The 18,717-nt window shown below is 51.6% G+C and overlaps 1 protein-coding gene and 1 long non-coding RNA gene across 3 annotated transcripts in view; both read left to right on the top strand.

The window, feature by feature from the left end:
* Positions 1-457: 457 nt before the first annotated feature.
* On the top strand, positions 458-1,758 carry LOC146180115 (uncharacterized). The gene is made up of 3 exons (XM_084580330.1): positions 458-1,204; positions 1,269-1,442; positions 1,753-1,758. The coding sequence occupies exons 1-3, from the start codon at positions 812-814 to the stop codon at positions 1,756-1,758; spliced, it is 573 nt and encodes a 190-aa protein (XP_084436456.1). The 5' UTR covers positions 458-811.
* Positions 1,759-5,331: 3,573 nt separating this feature from the next.
* The window catches only part of LOC146180116 (uncharacterized), a 40,419-nt gene continuing 27,033 nt past the window's right edge, over positions 5,332-18,717 (top strand). For both annotated transcript variants that reach the window (XR_014700955.1, XR_014700954.1), the window contains exons 1-2: positions 5,332-5,642; positions 14,299-14,478. This is a non-coding gene — a long non-coding RNA (uncharacterized LOC146180116). The remainder of the gene's footprint in view (positions 5,643-14,298; positions 14,479-18,717) is intronic.

The following is an 18,717-nucleotide window of genomic DNA, read 5'->3' on the forward strand; positions in this document are numbered from 1 at the left end:
CAGTGTGTTTTGTGTTGTCGGGGTGAAGCCCTGACCCATGTTCCGTTTTATTCTGCATAGTCCATTGTCGCGAACTTCGACGGCATGTTTCCAGCGCAGTTTTGACCAATGCTGTTTCTTTTCTATTTTATACTTTTCTGTTGATCCGGAATAAACCGGTGTTTTTAAGAAAGACTTGGTTTTCACTCGTCGGGCGAGACCATCGCTCGCGAACCCGTATTCTAGAAGGCGGAGCCTTCATTTGGCGCCCAACGTGATTTCTACTCGAGCTTTGGCTTGCCCCGCGAGTGTACCAATTTGAGGTTCATGCAGTTTCGTGCGTAGCGATGTCGGACTTACCGGGTGCAAGCGCCCAGTAACGGAGACAGTTCGGCCTCCCACACGGGCGGATTCCGAGCATGAGCACTCAGAAGACAGGAAAAGCAAACCGTCGGACATTTGTAGCGGAACTCTTGGCCTCCTGAACGAGCTACTGGAATCAAAGGCACATTTCAGAGAAATGGTAGGAAGCGAGGCAGTTTCGTTAACGCCCACTCCCTTGTATCGCGATAATCAGCTGCGGCTGAATTTGGCCGTGCCAAGGTTTGAAGGATACGCCGATAAGAAATCTGTGTGCGATTTTCTGTATGAAATCGACAATTATCAGATGGCAATGGCAATTTCGGACAGCGCTCTGGTCACGCGTGTGCTTCCCGTAGCTTTGGTAGGTTCCGCAGCAACCTGGAGGCGTAGACAGCGGCCGTTCACAACAAAGCAGGATTTTATAGACCGTTTTTGAGAAGAGTTTTTGTCGCCTGACTATGACATCCGTATGAAAGACGAGCTTTGCACCAGGACGCAAGGCGAAAACGAGGGTTTGCTAGAGTTTTTGCGCAGTTTTCAAGAGCTTCATGAGCGGGCAGATCCTGCAGTTCCGGAACCAGAGAAGGTGGCTCATGCTATACATCGGTGCCATCCAAGGTACCAGCCATATCTCCGGCGTCGCCAGTTCGCGGACTTCGATGACATGGCTAGAGAAGCATCCCGCATCGAGGCATCTTTCCTGGCGGAGCTCCAGTACAAACCACCTCCCCCTGCAGAGACTTGCCTTGAGCCGTCCTGTGCGTGGCCTGGATCATCGGCAGCACGCAGCCTGGAGACGCCAGGCTGCCGTACGGGGGCTGGCGACTTGCACGGAGTCACAAGCCCTGATGCGTCTACTCAGGTGACGAGCCGATTTCATGGGGCGACAGGTCAGACGGGGCCCCGTGTCTTCTTGCCATACGCAGGCGCTGGTACCCCTTGTGTGGCAGCAGTTGGGACACCCCACGTCAGAGCGCGCAAATCCCGGAGATTTCCTACAGCGGCTGCCGGCTATCATTCACCTACGGGTGCAGCGTGGGTGTCACCATCGGGTGCAGCGTGGGTGTCACCATCGGGTGCAACGTGGACGTCACCTACGGGTGCAACGTGGGTGTCACCACCGGGTGCAACGCGGGTGTCACCACCGGGTGCAACGTGGGTGTCACCACCGGGTGCAGCGTGGGTGTCACCACCGGGTGCTGCGTGGGCGTCACCGCCGGGTGCAGCGTGGGTGTCACCGCCGGGTGCAACGTGGGTGTCACCACCGGGTGCAACGTGGGTGTCACCACCGTGTGCAGCGTGGGTGTCACCACCGGGTGTAACGTGGGTGTCACCACCGGGTGCAACGGTGTCGCCATCAGGTGAGAAGCGGGCGTCGCCCCCAGGCACAACTTGTCCTCTGATTCGCAGATCTAGGACAACACAGGGGAGGGTGTTTTGGTCATCGCACCATCCGGCGGCCAGGCCGCACAGACCTGGCCAACCACCGGGAGAGCTGATCCAGTCGCTACCTTTCCTGCCTGAATCGAACCAGGTGCCACCGACCCAGGTGTCTTCGACACAGGTACCATTGTCACCACCTGCTATGCATGAGGCAGACCCCGAGAAGCCCTACAAACACTCGGTGAGTGCAGTCCCGTCAACTCTTTTTGAGGAAAGCCAACCAGACAAGACCCCGCTGGTCTTGGTCAAAATGGCCGGACTGGAGCTTCCAGCCCTTTTAGACACAGGGTCTACAGTGTCAGTCTTCGGCGATCAGGTGAAAAATTCCTGCGAGACAAAATGTGTCCGGTTGCGGAGTGTAAACACTAACCTTCGTATGGCGTCGACTCACATAGTACCCGCAACCTCAGCAGCCCGCCTAACAGTTGCTATAAATGGTCGAAAGATTAGACAGCGTTTCTTACACCTCCTCGGAGTATCCTGGCCAGTCATACTAGGCCGTAACTTCATAGTGATGGCAGGAATCGTGATATCTCAGTAAGGGAACCTACCGGTATGGCACCGGTACAGAAGCATTTCAGTTCAAGACCAGGGCCGCTGAGCCACAGTCACAGTTGCTTGCCACGAACGGCCATTCGGCCAATATCACAGGCTGTGGTATTCTACCCGTTTTGAATTCCTTCACGGGGTCACCAGCGGAAAAAAGCAGAATCGAGACAATGCTCAGGCCCTTTGCTGCAATGATCACGGAGGCTCCGGGGAAGGCCAACGTACTAACCCACAGGATTGACACCGGCGATGCTCGTCCTATCAGATTCAATCCAAGGCCCTTGAGTGTCCACAAGCGAGCGCTGCTGGATGGGGCCCTCGACGAAATGGTGGCTACCGGTGCGGTGAGACCATCAAAAAGTCCCTGGGCGTTTCCTGTTGTTCTCGCGCCTAAGAAGGATGGAACAGCACGGTTGTGTGTCGATTATCGACGTCTGATTTCTGTGACAGTGCGAGACTCTTACCCTTTCCCGTCTGTTGACTCTGTCATGTACTCACTTGGGTCAGCAAAATTTTTTACAACTCTTGGCTGCAGTAGGGGTTTTCTACAAATCCCGATTGACCACTGCGACATTGAGAAAACGGCTTTCACTTGCCACCGGGGACTGTTCGAATTTGTGCGATTGCCTTTCGGGTTGTGCAATTCACCTGCTACTTTTCAACGGGTAATGGATATTGTGCTCGGAGACGCTAAATTTAACTACGTAGGAGTGTTCTCAGAAAGCTTAGAAGAGCACCTCCGTCATCTAACGAATATCCTTCAACGAATGCAGAAGGCGGGCATCACCATTAACCCCGGCAAGGTTCAGTTGGTGACAAGCACAATCAATCTTCTTGGGTTCATTGTATAACAGGGCACAGTTCGCCCGGATGAAGAGAAGCTTCAAGCCAATCTGCAGCTCCCCCCACCAAACAACATAAAGAGCCTCCAGCATTTCTTGGGCATGGTAGGATTCTACCGCCACTTCATCCCGAACTGCGCGGACCTGGCGCGACCCCTCCATCAGCTCCTCCGGAAGGGTGCCCGCTGGTCATGGACAGAAGCCGAGCAGGGATCATTCTGTTCACTGTCTGCAGCCATCGCGGATACTGCACGCCTGCGGCTTCCACACCTTAACCGGCCATTCACGGTACAAACGGATGCAAGTGAGTACGGAATTGGGGCGGTATTGCTTCAAGAACATCAAGGAAAGCTTTGCCCATTGGCGTTTGCTAGTCATACACTGACGGCACCGGAAAGGAACTATACTGTGACAGAGAAAGAGTGTCTCGCGATTGTGTTTGCCCTCAAGAAATTTGACATGTATTTGGATGGCGCAGAATTCACTATTCAGACCGACCACCAGGCTCTATCGTGGCTTTCGAGGTTGCAAAATCCAGCTGGCCGTCTGGCCCGTTGGTCACTCGCTCTCCAAAAGTATAATACAGGGTAGAATACAGAAGAGGCACTTTCAACAAAGTGGCCGATGCCCTGTCACGAGCTCCACTTCCGGGCGAGGGAGAGCGAGCACCCGCGGTCCATGCTGTGACAGCTCCTGCCGACACCTGGGGCACACTGGTGTCCCGTCAACAGCTCCTTGACGCTCAGCTTTCAGACGACCAGTGCAACCAGATCCGCCAAAGCCTGAACAGCGCCAGCCCTGCAGGGAGCCGGGCGCTTAACGGAAACTATGACAGCTACGTGGAAGCAGAAGATGGTTTGATCGTGCGGTATATACCTGCTGCGGACACCGACAGTGGTGAGTCCGCATTTCGTGTGGTCGTTCCTAAGGGCCTACGTAAGCATTTTCTAGAGTACTTCCACGATACACTCCTCGCAGGTCACAGCGATGGCAAGAAAACATATGACAAATTGTGTCGCGTTGCAACATGGCCCCGCATGAGAAGGGATGTCCTGACATTCGTCCGCACTTGTCATACCTGCCAGACCGCGAAGCCAAGGGGAGGAAAACCACCGGGCCTCATGCAACCTGTAGAGAGCCGATACCCATGGGAAATTGTAGCTTGCGACATAATGGGTCCCTCCCCCAGATCAGTGAAAGGGAATCGCTACTTGTTAGTAATTACTGATCATTTCTCGAAATGGGTAGAATTGTATCCCCTGAGTAGGCTAGACTCGAAAATAATTTGGGATAAGCTACTAGAAACATTCACTCGCTTTGGTTTCCCAGCTCAGCTTATCACTGATAATGCCACGTATTTTACCAGTCGGATATTCACTGCCACTTGCAAAGTTCTTGGCGCGCAGCACAAAAAGACTACGCCCTACCATCCTCAAGCAAACATTACAGAGCGAGTGAATCGAAATCTCAAGACTATGATGGTGGCATTCACGGAGCGGCACAAGGACTGGGACGCTCGTATCCAGGAGATGGCCTTCGCCACAAGAACCACGGTAAACCGGTCAAAAGGTTTTACGCCAGCGGCCATTCTCCTTGGTCGTGAGCTCAGGTTCCCTATTGAGCATGCTCTGAATGGCTCTGATTTACCGGGTCATAGCCATTCTAAATTTGCTCATGATCTTTCCAGCCGCTTGGCCGAGACTCTGAAGGAGGCAAGGGAAAACCTAGACCTTGCCCGCCTGGAACACTGTAACCAGTACAACAAGGAAAGCCGACCTTTGGAATTCACAGTCGGCGACAAAGTCCTTCGCCGCACGCACCCACTAAGTGATGCAGCAAAAGGGTTTGCTGCTTCTCTCGCTCCACGATGGACTGGCCCTTACACAATAACAAAGCGCGCGTCTCGGCTTTCTTACTTTATTCGCCATGTGCAGGGTGGTCGAGAAGCCGGACCAGTCAACGTGGCCGATCTCCGAGCTTACCACGGCCGTCCACTAGCCACTTAGAACCACTTGACCTACCAGGCACTACGGGTACCCACGCCCGGCGGATACCTCCAAGCATGCGCCCCGCCAGCAGCAGTACCAGTTCTGTCCTTATCCCGCGTTATTGTTGGTTTACACGTCGGGAGGTGTCCCGTCTAGAGAGGGGGGGAGTGTGGGGCCCCACAGCCCCTTTTAGCGTTTCGAACCGCGCGCGCTTTTTTCTGTTTGTGTTGGTGTCCACCCGGGCAGCGCGAGTACGCATGAGCGAGCTGCCCGGAGCGGGGGCGGCATGTTATCGGCGCGAGACAGAGGGTAGATAAGCGCGTTGGAAGCAGGGCTCGGGGCTTTTTCGTCGGGCGGCCGGCCAGAGAAGGGCGGCGTGGCAGCGTCCCAAGCCGCCGGATGTACACGGACGACGGAGCGTAGTCCTGTGAGGCGAAGACTGAAGCGGCGCCTTCAAGGAAGCCTTAGGAGTGTTAGCGTGAGTGCTGCCACGCGAGTAGCAATGTTTCTGTACCGTGGTGAACGCTTTGGCCCTATTACTCGCCCTATCCGCGCCGCAGTGTGTTTTGTGTTGTCGCGGTGAAGCCCTGACCCATGTTCCATTTTATTCTGCATAGTCCATTGTCGCGAACTTCGACGGCATGTTTCCAGCGCAGTTTTGACCAATGCTGTTTCTTTTCTATTTTATACTTTTCTGTTGATACGGAATAATCCGGTGTTTTTAAGAAAGACTTGGTTTTCACTCGTCGGGCGAGACCATCGCTCGCGAACCCGTATTCTAGAAGGCGGAGCCTTCAAGGTTCACGAGGCGGGTTCCTAAATGAGCTTGACTTTGGGAAGGCGGCAGATTCCGTGGGACCCACTCAATGCGTATTGATTGTGGGATGCGCACCGCAAGCTGGTGGATGTCTTGGCAAATTTTAGGGCAGCGGCTGACACGTCGGAGCAGACGTACTGCCTGAAGTGCGTCAGTGCGGATGACAATGTGTGCTGTAGGGAGCATGGTTATGAAAGACACAGCAGAGTGCCTCTTGAACTGCCAGGAACTCAGCGCAGAAAGATGTAAGTGGTTCTGAAAGCTGAAACGTAGTTGTCTGATTCAGGCTAGGTCTCCGTGGACAGTAACTAGAGGGTTTGAAATGGGATGTCATAGGACTTAGTGCGGTTAGGAGACCAAGTGAGGCAAATACTGTACTTCACGATCTCCCCAGTACTATTCCCAACTTGCTTAGAAGAAGTATTCAGAGACTTTGAATAGGAGCAGATAGGGATAAGAGCAGATATGGAATACCTCAGTAATCTTCGATTTACTGATAACATTACCTTGCTAAGTAACTCAGGGGATGCATTGCAAAGAATGATTGATAACCTAGACAGGCAAAGTAAAAACGTAGGCTTGAAAATCAATATGCAGACGACTAAGGTACTGTTTAATAGCCTAGGGAAGAAACTGCAGTTTACGTTAGGTAGCGTAGCACTGGAAGTAGTAGGCGAATATACCTATTTAGGACAGGTAGTAACCGCTGATCCGAAGCGTAATATGGAAATAACAAGGAAAATAAGACTTGAATGAGGTGCAGTTGGCAAGCACTCCCAGACTATGACTAGCAGCTTACCGGTATCTCTCAAGAGGAAAGTATATACCAGTTGCATCTTACCTGTACTTATCCATGGGGCTGAAACATGGAAGCTAACAAGGACGGTTCTACTTAAGTTGAGGACAATGCAGAGGGCTATGGAAAGAAAAATGGTAGGGATAACGTTACGAGATAGGAAATGTGTAGAGTGGGTTGGAGAAATAGCTCAAGTCAATGGCATTCTAATGAAAATCAAGAAGAAATGGGCATGGGTAGGACGTGTAACGCGAAGAAAGGATAACTGATGTCACTTAGGGCAACAAACTGGATTACAAGGGAAGGAAGGCGTAGCAGGGGGTGGCAGAAAATTAGGTGAGCAGATGAGATTAAAAAGTTCAGAGGGATCAAGTGGATGCAGCTCGCACAGGACCGGGTTAATTCGAGGAATATGGGAGAGGCCTTCGCCCTTCAGTGGGTATAATCAGACTGAGAATAATATGATTATGATGATTTTGAAGGAGGAAGATGAGGAGGAAAGGCAGGGAGGTTAACCCATGAAAAAAACCGGTTTGCTACCATGCACTGGGGAAGTGGTGAGTGGATATAAAAGTTGTGAGAGAGGAATGGGTGAAGGTAGTATAGTCACATCACAGACATGCCACATCACATCACGTCGCAGTCATATTGCAACGTAACGTTACACAGAAGGCACTCTGGCACCGAGGAACACCAACAATCAGTCAGGTCAGCATGAAAGTGGAGCACAGTTTCGAGTTGTCGTCTTCTCCCAATCGCCCGTTCAATTCTTCGTCGTCGTCTATGAATGGCATCTTTTATTGCGCCCTTTCTTGGCAGCATCGCCTCGATGCGGCAAATGCTGCTCGATGCGATGAGCTGAGAGATAGTATGCTAGGTTGGTATGGGATACCACAACACAAATCGGGAGCCCATCAGTCTCAAGATCAGTCAACGGGCTGTCGTGGTAGGGCTTCATCCTGACGACATGTACAACATCAGTGAACTTGCGCCGTCTCTGGCTGGAAGGGTCTTGGGTAGCGGATTCAACTTCGTAAGTAACGTCGCTGAGGCGGCGAAGGAAACTGTATGGGCCGAAGTACCGCCACAGCAATTTTGCAGGTAACCCATGATGACGAACGGGCGTTAAAATCCAGACATAGCCTCCAGGCTCGTAGGCAGCGAAGCGCCGTCCCTTGTTGTAACGGTCAGCGTCTATTTGCTGTTGTAGGTATATGCGCTGCCTTGCCAGCAGCCGCTCTTCTTCCGCACGCTGAGTAAAAATAGCGATGTCCAGGTCAAGCTCATGTTTGTCCTCGTTGTATACGGGCCGCATTGTATCTAGGGGAGTGGTCACTCGACGGACGAAGTCAACCTCGAAGGGAGTGAGCCGCGTCGTCTCCTGAAGTGCCGTATTATACGCGAACGTGGCATATGGGAGATTTTGATCCCAGGTCTTATGCTCTATATCCACGTACATAGACAGCATGTTGGCCAGAGTTCTGTTTAGCCGTTCCACCAAGCCATTAGTTTGAAGGTGGTACGCCGTGGTCCATCTATGGCTAGTGTGCGTAAGGTTCAGCACAGCCTTAATCAGGCGGGCCGTAAAAGCTGCCCCGCGGTAGGTAGTGATAACAGCCTTGACGCAATATGATGTCGTGGACAAAAAACTCTGCTACTTCAGTTGCAGTTCCATTTGTGAGCGACTTAGTCTCAGCATACCGGATCAAGTAGTATGTCACGACAACAATCCAACGCTTTCCATTAGTTGACTTCGGGAAAGGACCAAGAAGATCCATCCCCACTTGTTGGAAAGGAGTTTTCGGTGGAGCGATCGGCTGAAGAAATCCAGCTGGTTTCACTGGTTTCACGGGTCGAGTCTTTCACCATTGACATTCACGGCAGGTATTAACGTAAGATCGTACTGAAGGTAATAATTTCTGCCAATAGTATTTCTCCCGAATCCTTGCAAGCGTACGACTAACTCCCAAGTGGCCGGCGGACAGTTCGTCGTGACAAGCGCTGAAGATGTCAGGCCGTAGGTGCGTAGGTAGGTGTCTCTTTTGATCTTTCAAAATAGCGCTTGTAGGGAACTGCACTTCGTAAAGTGTATGACTGCAAGCCACGACGAAAAACAAGCGATACTCTACCAACGCGTCCTTCCAGATAATCGATGAGCGGCGCCAGCTCCGGGTCCTTGCGTTGAACGTCAGCCATATGTGATTGGGTAATGGCTCCAATAAAGGGAAAATCGTTGGCGTTTTCCACTGCAGTGGAGTCCAATGGCGTGCGTGACAAGCAATCCGCATGCCGACATAAAACAACAGTAACGTCATACTCTTGAAGACGGAGGCTCCAACGAGCCAAGCGTCCAGACGGGTCTTTAAGGATTGCCAACCAGCAAAAGGAATGATGGTCGCTGATAATACGGAAGGGTCGTCCATACAAATATGGTCGAAACTTGCTGATGGCCCAGATTACCGCAAAGCACTCCTTCTCCGCTGTCGAATAGTTCGCCTCCGACCGTGAGAGTGTTCGGCTCGCGTAGGCGATAACGCGTTCTACTGATACCGCCCCTAGGCCAACGTTGCTGACATCAGTATATACATCGGTTGCGGCGTCTCCATCAAAATGGGCGAGTATAGGGGGTCTGTATAGGCGGCTTCTAAGCTACTGGAAGGCTTGATCTTGATCGCCTCCCCGCAGGAAGGGTATGTCTTCTATGGTTAGTGCTGTCAGCGGCTCAGATATCTTAGAAATATCTTGGACGAAGCGTCGGTAGTAAGAACAAAGACCTAGAAATCGCTGAAGTGCCTTTTTGTAAGTGGGACGTGGACAATTTGACACTGCGGTAGTCTTCTCGGGATCAGGGAGAGCACCCTGTGCACTGACAACGTGGCCGAGAAAGCGTAGTTCCTTGATAGCGAAGTGGCATTTCTCAGGCTTGATCGTTAGTTGCGCGCCTTTGATTGCCTGAAGCACAATGCGCAACCGGTCCATGTGTTGCTCTAAGGTAGGCGAGAAATAACCATCTAAGTACACCAAGCACGACTGCCACTTCAGACCTGATAAAACCGTGTCCATCATACTTTGGAACGTGGCCGGTGCAGAGCAAAGACCAAATGAAGCACCTTAAACTCGTACAGGCCGTCAGGCGTCACAAATACAGTCTTCTCTCGGTCTCTCTGATCCACCTCAATTTGCCAGTATCCACTTTTGATTTCTAAATAGAAGAAGTACCTGGCGTCGCGTAGTTGGTCAAGGGCATCATCAATCCTGAGCAGCGGAGAGACCTCCTTTTTGGTCTCGTTATTTAGCTTTCGTCAGTCGGCACAGAATCTCAAGGTTCCATCTTTCTCTTTGACAAGGACCACTGGCGACGCCAATGGGCTCGTCGAAGGCTGTATCACGTCGTCCGCAAGCATTTCATTCACATGCGTTTTAATGGCATCACGTTCCTTGGGAGAAACCCAGTACAGGCGCTAGCATAATGGTAACGTGGTCTCCTCTGTGATGATGCGGTGCTTGGCGACAGGGGTTCAGTTCAGTTCAGTTCAGTCGTTCAGTCGTGTCCGACTCTTCGTGACCCTATGGACCATGTCACGCCACGCTTTCCGGTCTCTCACTATCTTCCTAACATCACATAACTGCGACAGGGGTACGACTGACCTCAGAGCCTGTGGCGAAGCAGTCTGCAAAATCGCTCAGAAGAGCCGAGAGAATATTCCTGTGATCGGGCCTGAAGTAGGGGCTACTTTTAACGGTTTGCAGATCATGCCAAGGTGCGGCCTCGTCTTTAGGGTTCGCCCCGGTGGTGCAAAAATGAGGCAAGGCATTAACATCGTAAAGGACGACAACAGCCATGTCCTTGGCGAGATGCCGCATCCCCTTAGCAAAATTTGTCAGGAGGACAGTAGCACACCTGTTTTGGAGTTGTACTAGTCCTCGAGCAACGAGTAATTCGTTCTCGAATAGTAGCGGAAGGTGCCTATCCGCGATGCCCTCGTAATCGTGGAACAAGCCATGCTTTATAATAACCAGCAAACTAGATCGCGCCGGAACAGTCACGTCATCGTCGACTGTACGCAAAACGTTCAGACCTGGATCCTCGTTTCCAATGCGCACCACGGCTCGCTTCGTCGAAAAGGAAACACGCGCTTCTTTCAAGTCAATGACAGCGCCGTTGGTATGCAGGAAGTCTAGACAAAGAATCAAGGCTTTCGAACACTCAGGAAGCATGATGAATTCTCCGACATACACAAATCCACGGATGCTGACCCGCGCTGTGCACATGCCTGAAGGGTCAATCAAATGACTTCCCGCCGAGCGAATTTTCTGGCCGGACCAATGCGTCAAAACTTTCAATTCTCGGGGGAGACCACGGCTCATTACTGAATAATCGGCACCAATGTCGAGCAACGCGGTGACATCCACTCCATCAGTTGTTACGCACAAATCGGAGGTAGTATGCCGGATGCTGTCGCTACCTGACACAAGCGAAATCTCGTCGGGTCGGCCTGCCGACGACGGAGCATCTTCACATTTCCTGACATCAAGCGACCCTGCCTCCGAAGGCCGCTGGTATTAGTTTTTCCGGCGAGCGCTGGGAGAGCGGCGTCAGGAATAGTTGGGACTTGTCGAACGGTAGCTCGTCGGGGACGTAGACCGACGCTCTTGGTAACCGGACGTGACGGGATACTCTCGCGCAGCAAGGTGGCTGGCGATCTCAGTAGGCCGTTCGAAATTCCGAGGGTAGGGATCCTCCGACGCGAAACCCCACTTGTTGAAGCGGCGGTACGGGCACGCCCGGTAAAGGTGCTCTGTGCTTTCTCTCCAATGAGAGCACAGGGGCCGACGGTCCCGGGGCCGCCATACTTGACTTTTATGGGATCACTGGTAGATTGGCGGAGGGGAGTAGTGAGGCTCCATGCAGCTCCATGCGAGGGCCTCCAAGCGAGGACCCTGCGGCTCCATTGCTGCAGCTGCGGCCTTGATACTATGGTCCGGGGGAGCCTTACGTAGGACGGAGGCGTAGGTAGGACTTGCGTCGAACCTCTGTTGGAGAACGCGCTGATGAGGAACGTCAGTAACTTGCTCAGCTGCCATACGCCCCTCCTCCCGAACGACTCCAGCCAGTGAAGGAAAAGATGTGTTGCAAGGCATCCGGAGCGCTTGCAGTTTCACACGCACGACAGAACGAATGAGATTGCGTAATGCGTCCATGTCGCTGCCGATATGCACAGGGGGTGCGTCGGACCCAATAATGTTCACGTCATGGTTATACTGACACGCTTGGTGTTGCAGCGTTGTCTCCATGGACGCAGCCTTGCTGAGAAACTCCGCCAAGTGCGTGGTGGACTGCGCACCAGTCCCGCGAAAAGTTCTTGCCTAACACCCTGCATCAGGTGACGCAGCTTCTTATCTTCAGGCATTAGCGGGTCTGCACGCTTGAAGAGGCGTATCATGTCCTCAAAGAACATACGCACGCTCTCGTTCTGGCGCTGACTGCGCGAGTGTAGCACTGCTTCTGCTCGATCCCGGCGGTCGGCACTAGGAAAAGTGGCTTTCAACTCAGCACAGAAGGCTGCCCAGGATGGAAAGAAAGCCTCATGGTTTTCAAAACATGTCCGTGCAGACTCCTCAAGAGCGAAGTACACGTTGTGGAGCTTACGCTCATCAGTCCACCCGTTGTAACGAGCGACTCGCTCATAGGTCTCAAGCCAGTCCTCGGCGTTCTCGAACACGTCGCCATGAAAAGAGGGGGGTGTTCGCAGCTAAGTTGAGGACAACCCAGAGGGCTATGGAACGAAAAATGGTAGGAGTAACATTAAGAGATAGAAAGCGTGTAGAGTGGGTCAGAGCAATAACTCAAGTTACCGACATTCTAGTAGAAATTAAGAAGAAGAAATGGACATGGGCAGAACATGTAGTGCGAAGAGAGGATAACCGATGGTCGCTAAGGGTAACAAACTGCATTCCAATGGAAGGAAAGCATAGCAGGGGGCGGCAGAAAGTTAGGTGGGCGGATGAGATTAAGAATTTTGCAGAGGTCAAGTGGATGCAGCTAGCACAGAACCGGGTGAAGTGGAAAAATATGAGAGAGGCCTTCGCCCTGCAGTGGGTATAATCAGGCTGATGATGATGATAATTATGATGTTCGCGGCTGATGACACAGGATGTGCGTGTGAAGCCTGCTCTCAGTTTTCATTGCAGCAGGTTCTACGGCCGTCTGAGGCTGCGTCGTCCTGGTAGCTGCCGAAAGGGGTCCGAATTCAGGGGGCTGTCCACGTAGGCGGCGGCCGAGACATTGATGTACAGGGGTAAGCTCCGTAGTGAGAGGTTGATTATGCAGGACTGGATCGATACCCGGAAATGCCTCCACCAGATTTGTAACCTAACGTTACACAGAAGGCACTCTGGTACCGAGGAACAACAACAACCAGTCAGGTCAGCACGAAAGCGGAGTCACAGTTTCGCTTCATCGTCTTCTCCCAATCGCCCGTTCAATTCTTCGTCGTCGTCTATGAATGGTATGTGTCAATATCACGGAACATTACAGCAAACTTATAGTCTTGCGAATAAACCTGTGCTTTTCCTAAAGCGGAGCTGTGCCTGGGAGGCCTTCACCGCAGACGATCGCCATGGCCAGGGACCGAAAATCTTAATTTCAGTTAATGGGCATCTATCTAGATGCTCCAGGGTATGGCACAGACACTGTCTTTTCTCACTGTATATGGGGCACTCACAAAGAATGTGGCCTATAGACTCGTCGCACCCGCAGTTTGTACATGCAGGGCTGTTTCCCATGCCTATCATAAAAGAATACGAGTTTGTGAATGCTAAACCAACCCACAGGCGGCACAGCAAAGTTTCTTTGCGTCGGGGCAGGCCAGGTGAATGCCGGAGCTTCAGGTCAGGGTCCTGGAATTTTAAGCGGCAGTTTGCAAACTGGCCATAATTCTACAAAGGAGAGTGTGTGTTCCCTCGCAAGTGCGCGGAGCATGCCCGCTGCGTCTGCCCTGGAAAAGGGAATCAACACACAATCGCCGTCTTGGTGGGCTGTTCGTGCGATCTCGTCCGCCGGAAGATTGTCCGCTATGCCGCTGTGTCCTGGTCCTATGTCATGCCCCCCAATAATTGTACAGTGATAAATTTGTCATATTTCCGCAACAAGTTGTTCATAGGCTCCACGGCGAAGAGCCACTTTTAAGACTTGCAGGGCTCCTTTTGAATCTATGAAAATAGACCACCGCTGAGGGATCTGCTGACTAATATGCCTAATTGCGACACGAAGAGCGGTTAGTTCGGCAGCTGTTGAAGAAGTCTGGTGAATTGTCCTAACTTTTATTTCTGTGTTAATTGAAGGTATGACCATGGAGCCTGAAGAACTCACGGCATTCACTGAACCATCGGTGTTGACGTGCAAACAATTTGCATGGTGCTCATGGAAGTATTCAAGAGTGATTTGTTTTAGTTCTGTCGGCAATAGCTCACCTTCTTCCTGATTCCGGGTATTGAAAGAAGCATGCGTGGTTTATGCAGGCGCCATAGTGGAGAGGACGGCCTAGATGCAGGTGTAAACTGGGATGGCAAATCAGCGCGATGCGCATCAATGGTCTGTGCAAACGATCTACGCGTCCTAGTAATAGGAAGACTGGCCAAATGATGACAGGGAACCCGGGAGATGTGCTGCAAATGTGCCCTCAGGAAGTCCACTGTTAGGTAAGTAGATATGGGATGCTCCTATGCGATTAAAATGGTAGCAGCCGTCGAGGCACATTTCGGCAATCCCAGGCAGGTTCGCAGAGCTTGAGCTTGAACGCTCTGTAGAATTCCTAAGTTGGTTTCCCTGATATTTCCAAGTGCAGACAAGTTGTACCGAAGATATTGCCATAAATAATGCACGGTATAGTTATAGTATCGACCGCACGGACGCTCCCCATGACTTTCCCCCAATAAAGGCAAGTACGTGAGCAATTCCTGTCAGCCCCTTTTTCATGAATGAAATATGGGGAGTCACGAAAAATTTCGGTCGATGATCACTCCCAGAAAGCGATGGCTGCTTTCGTAGAGTATTACTTTATCATCATTGCGTACGGTGTAAGGTGACATGTCCTTGCATGTAAAAGCAACAAGCGCACACTTTCCAGTTGATATCTGTAGACCTTGCAGATGGAGGTAGGCTGCAACTATACTTGCCGCGTTTTGAAGCCTCTCTCTAACCTGTGGGCTCGTAGCTCCTGATTCCCAGATAGAGATGTCGTCTGCATATATTTAAAGTTGCGCCGACTGTGGTATTAGGTCGACAAGCCCAACAAAAATGAGATTGAAAAGTGTTAGGTATAGTACTCCGCCCTTTGGGATTCCACGGGAAGTGAAATGAGATGTTGGGCCATCCTCAGTCTGCATAAAGTGAGATCTGTTGGATAAATTACTGCGTGTCCAGCAAAAAACACGGCCAACATGCTCGAGAGCTTCCAGAGCGTCCAAAAAGGCCTGGTGTGTGATGTTGTCATATGCGCTCTTTATATCCAGGAACAACGCCGCGGGTAAGCGCTTCAAAAAAATGTTTTGGCGCCGTACAGATGATACCAGGCCCACCACGTTCTCAACTGAAGAGCGTCCACGTCGAAACCCTGACATTATATCCGGATATATGCGGTAGCGCTCCAGGTACCGCTCAATACGTGTAAGCAGCATTATTTCCAGTACTGTGCCAACGCAACTAGCCAGTGCATTTTGATGGTATGATGTCAATTCTAGAGGCGATTTGCCAGGTTTCAGGAGCGGAACGAAACGACTGCACTTCCACTCTTCTGAAACTGTACCCTCACTCCATGATTTGTTGTAATATTCTAAAAGAGCATGCTTAGTTTCTTGTCCAAGATTACCAAGCGCAGTGTATGTTACACCGTCGGGACCCGGCGATGATGATCGTCTGCAAGAAGCCAGCGCAGCGTCAAGTTCTTCGACCGAGAAGGGAAGGTCCATTCGTAAATCCAGTGAAGCTGGAACATCGCTGAAATGTAGCGTTGCCGTTGCAGTCGATTGGCCTGCAACCCTAGCGCAGAAATCTTCTGCTACCGTGACCTCACCACGTCTTAGGTAGAGTGCGAGAGATTTAAATGGGTAGAGCTGTTTCGGGGATGTTCGGAGACCACGAACGACCTCTGCCCAAATTTCGTAAAGCTCTCTATGGACAAAACAGTACGTTCCACGACAACTTCGACGCAACAATTCACTCTGAACGTCCTCGACAAAGTATTAGGTTTACCACACCAATCAAGCATCATCGTCTGCGTGGTTACCAGCGGCATGGAACCTCCTTAGGGTGTCGTCGAACGAAACACTCGGTTGCTTTTGGAGCACAGACTAGGAGTCACAAGTAGGCATCGCCCTTTTCCCTCAGACATGCTCAAGTGGTCGTCACAAATTTCACCGAAGAATGCCGGCGCATGAACAAGGGCATGACGATTGCTTTACTTGATGAGCTAGCAGACAGCCGAGAAGTCTTCGCCCACCCCAGCCAAATTGAAGATGATGCACCCAACCGAGCCCAGCAGCCCAAATTCAACATCAACCCAGCGCTGCCCTGAGATAGAAAAGACCAGATTCGCGCTCTTGTTGAAAGCTACGGCGGGTGCTTTTCTTCAACGTCGAAGGTGTGGTTAACCCCGTTGGCAAAACATCGTATCATCATGGACGAACACGCTCGATCGCTACGTCGAAACCCCTACCGTGTATCGCCGCAAGAACGCCAGGCCATACGCGACCAATTTGAGGAAATGCTGCGTGATGACGTCAACCAGCCATCGAACAGCCACTGGGCGCCACCAGTCGTTTTGGTGAAGAAGACGGCCCACTTCGCTTCTTCGTTGATTACCGCCGTTGAATAGCCAATTGAAGAGAACAGTTTAGCGGTCTAGTTTTTTTTTCTTTCTTTCTTTGACCTTTATGAAGAAAAAGGATGTCTACCCGCTTCCCCGCATCGACGACACACTAGACCGCCTATTTCTAAGCATTTCTCGTCGATGGACCTGTAAAGCGGGTACTGGTAAATTGAGGTCCATGAAAGAGACCGCGAGAAGAGGGCGGTCATAACCCAGGACGGCCTCTTCAAATTCAAGGTAATGCCATATGGCTTGTGCCCCGCACCTACCACGTTTCGACGGGTAATGAAAACTGTCCTGGCTGGCATAGAGTGGCAGATTTGTTTGGTATGCTTGGAAGACATCGTTGTGTTCTCATCAGATTGTGAAGACCATCTGAGAAGGTTTCGAACAGTACTTGACGCAATCAAGTCCTCAGGCTTAACGTTGAAAGCAGAGAAGTGTCACTTCGTCTAGGTAGAGATGTTATATTGGGTCGTATTGTCTAAAGGGAGGAAGTTCACCTCGACCCACGAAAAACAGCTGCGATCGCACCGTTTCCACAGCCCGTTGACGAGAAAACTGCTCGTATTACCGACGATTTGTCAAGAACGTTTCGAGCTACGCCGAACCATTGACGCAGCTTACAAAGGCAGACGTGCCATTTCAAAGGGAAGCGCCCCAAGCGGAAGCATTCTCTAGGCCACTTTGATGAGAACGTCAAGACCGAGATACATACCGACGCGAACTGTCTTGGCCTAGGAGCGAATCTCATTCAGAAGAATGCCAGACAGGAGGAAGTAATCACCTACGCTAGCAGGACCCTCTCGAAAGGCGAAGCTAATTACTCCACGACCGAGGAGTGCCTCGCGATCACCTGGGCCACTTCAAAGTTTCGCCCGCACTTATACGGCCGACCATTCAAGTTGAAAAGCGATTTGCCACGCGCTCTGCTGGCTTGCAAATTTGAAAGACCCATTCGGCCATCTCGGGGGCCTACGTCTTCAAGAGTTCGACATCACAGTCGTCTACAAGTCAGGCCCCAAGCACCCCGATGCAGGCTGCTTGTGCAGACTGCGAAAGAAGACATTCAGGCGTCATTTATCATCGCTTGCGTTAAGCAATGGTCTTCTTGTGAAGAACTTCGCACCCAACAGGAACGCGCAGCTTCTTGTGCCAAAAAGCTTCCGGCAGAATATTCTGTAGGCGTTGCAGGATGAGCCCACAGCAGGCCACTTGGGGTTTCCGCGCATGTTGCGTCGAATGCAGTAGATATACTACTGGCCGCGACTGCCTGCCGTAGTTGCCCACTACTTGAAGACGTTTTGTGAGTGGCAACGACGCAAGATGCCGCCGATCAGACCAGCGGGACTATTTAACTCGATTCCGCCCCAAACCCTGCCTTTTCAATAAATTAGGACGGATCTCCTTGGCCCCTTTCCATCTTCATGTATGGGCAACAAGTGGATCATCGTGGCCGCTGACTAACTTACCCGTTACGCAGAAGTAAAAGCACTGCTCAATAGTGCCGCGGCAGAAGTCGGCAAATTTTTTGTCGAACATATTGTCTAGCGACACGTCGGCCCAGAGGGGCTCATTACGGACAGGGGAACGGCGTTTACGGCAAATTTGACGTACGCCATCCTGGAATACAGTCATACCAGCCATCGACGAACAACTGCGTAACATCCCCAGAGCAATAAACTTACGGAAAGCCTGAACAAATCGATGGCGGACATGATCGACATGTACGTCGATGCTGAACACAAAACCTGGGAGGCCATCGTGCCATACGTGATCTTCGCGTATAACATGGCAGTCCAGGAGACGACCAGAGCTACCCCATTCAAGCTTGTGTACGGCAGGAAGCCCACGACGACGCTCACGCAATGCTGCCGCACGTAACCAACGAGGACAACATTGACGTCGTCGCCAACCTGCACAGTTCAGAGGAAGCCCGACGACTCGCACAGCTGTATCAAAAGACCAATAGCGCACTGTCACCCGACAATACAACATACGACAACGCCACGCAGAGTACAATGCAGGAGACCAAGGATGTGTGTGGATTTCAATTCACCGTCGTGGACTA

This window comes from Amblyomma maculatum, chromosome 9 (assembly GCF_055883805.1).
Source record: "Amblyomma maculatum isolate TAMU_Amacu chromosome 9, ASM5588380v1, whole genome shotgun sequence".
In the NCBI taxonomy this organism is placed as follows: domain Eukaryota; kingdom Metazoa; phylum Arthropoda; class Arachnida; order Ixodida; family Ixodidae; genus Amblyomma; species Amblyomma maculatum.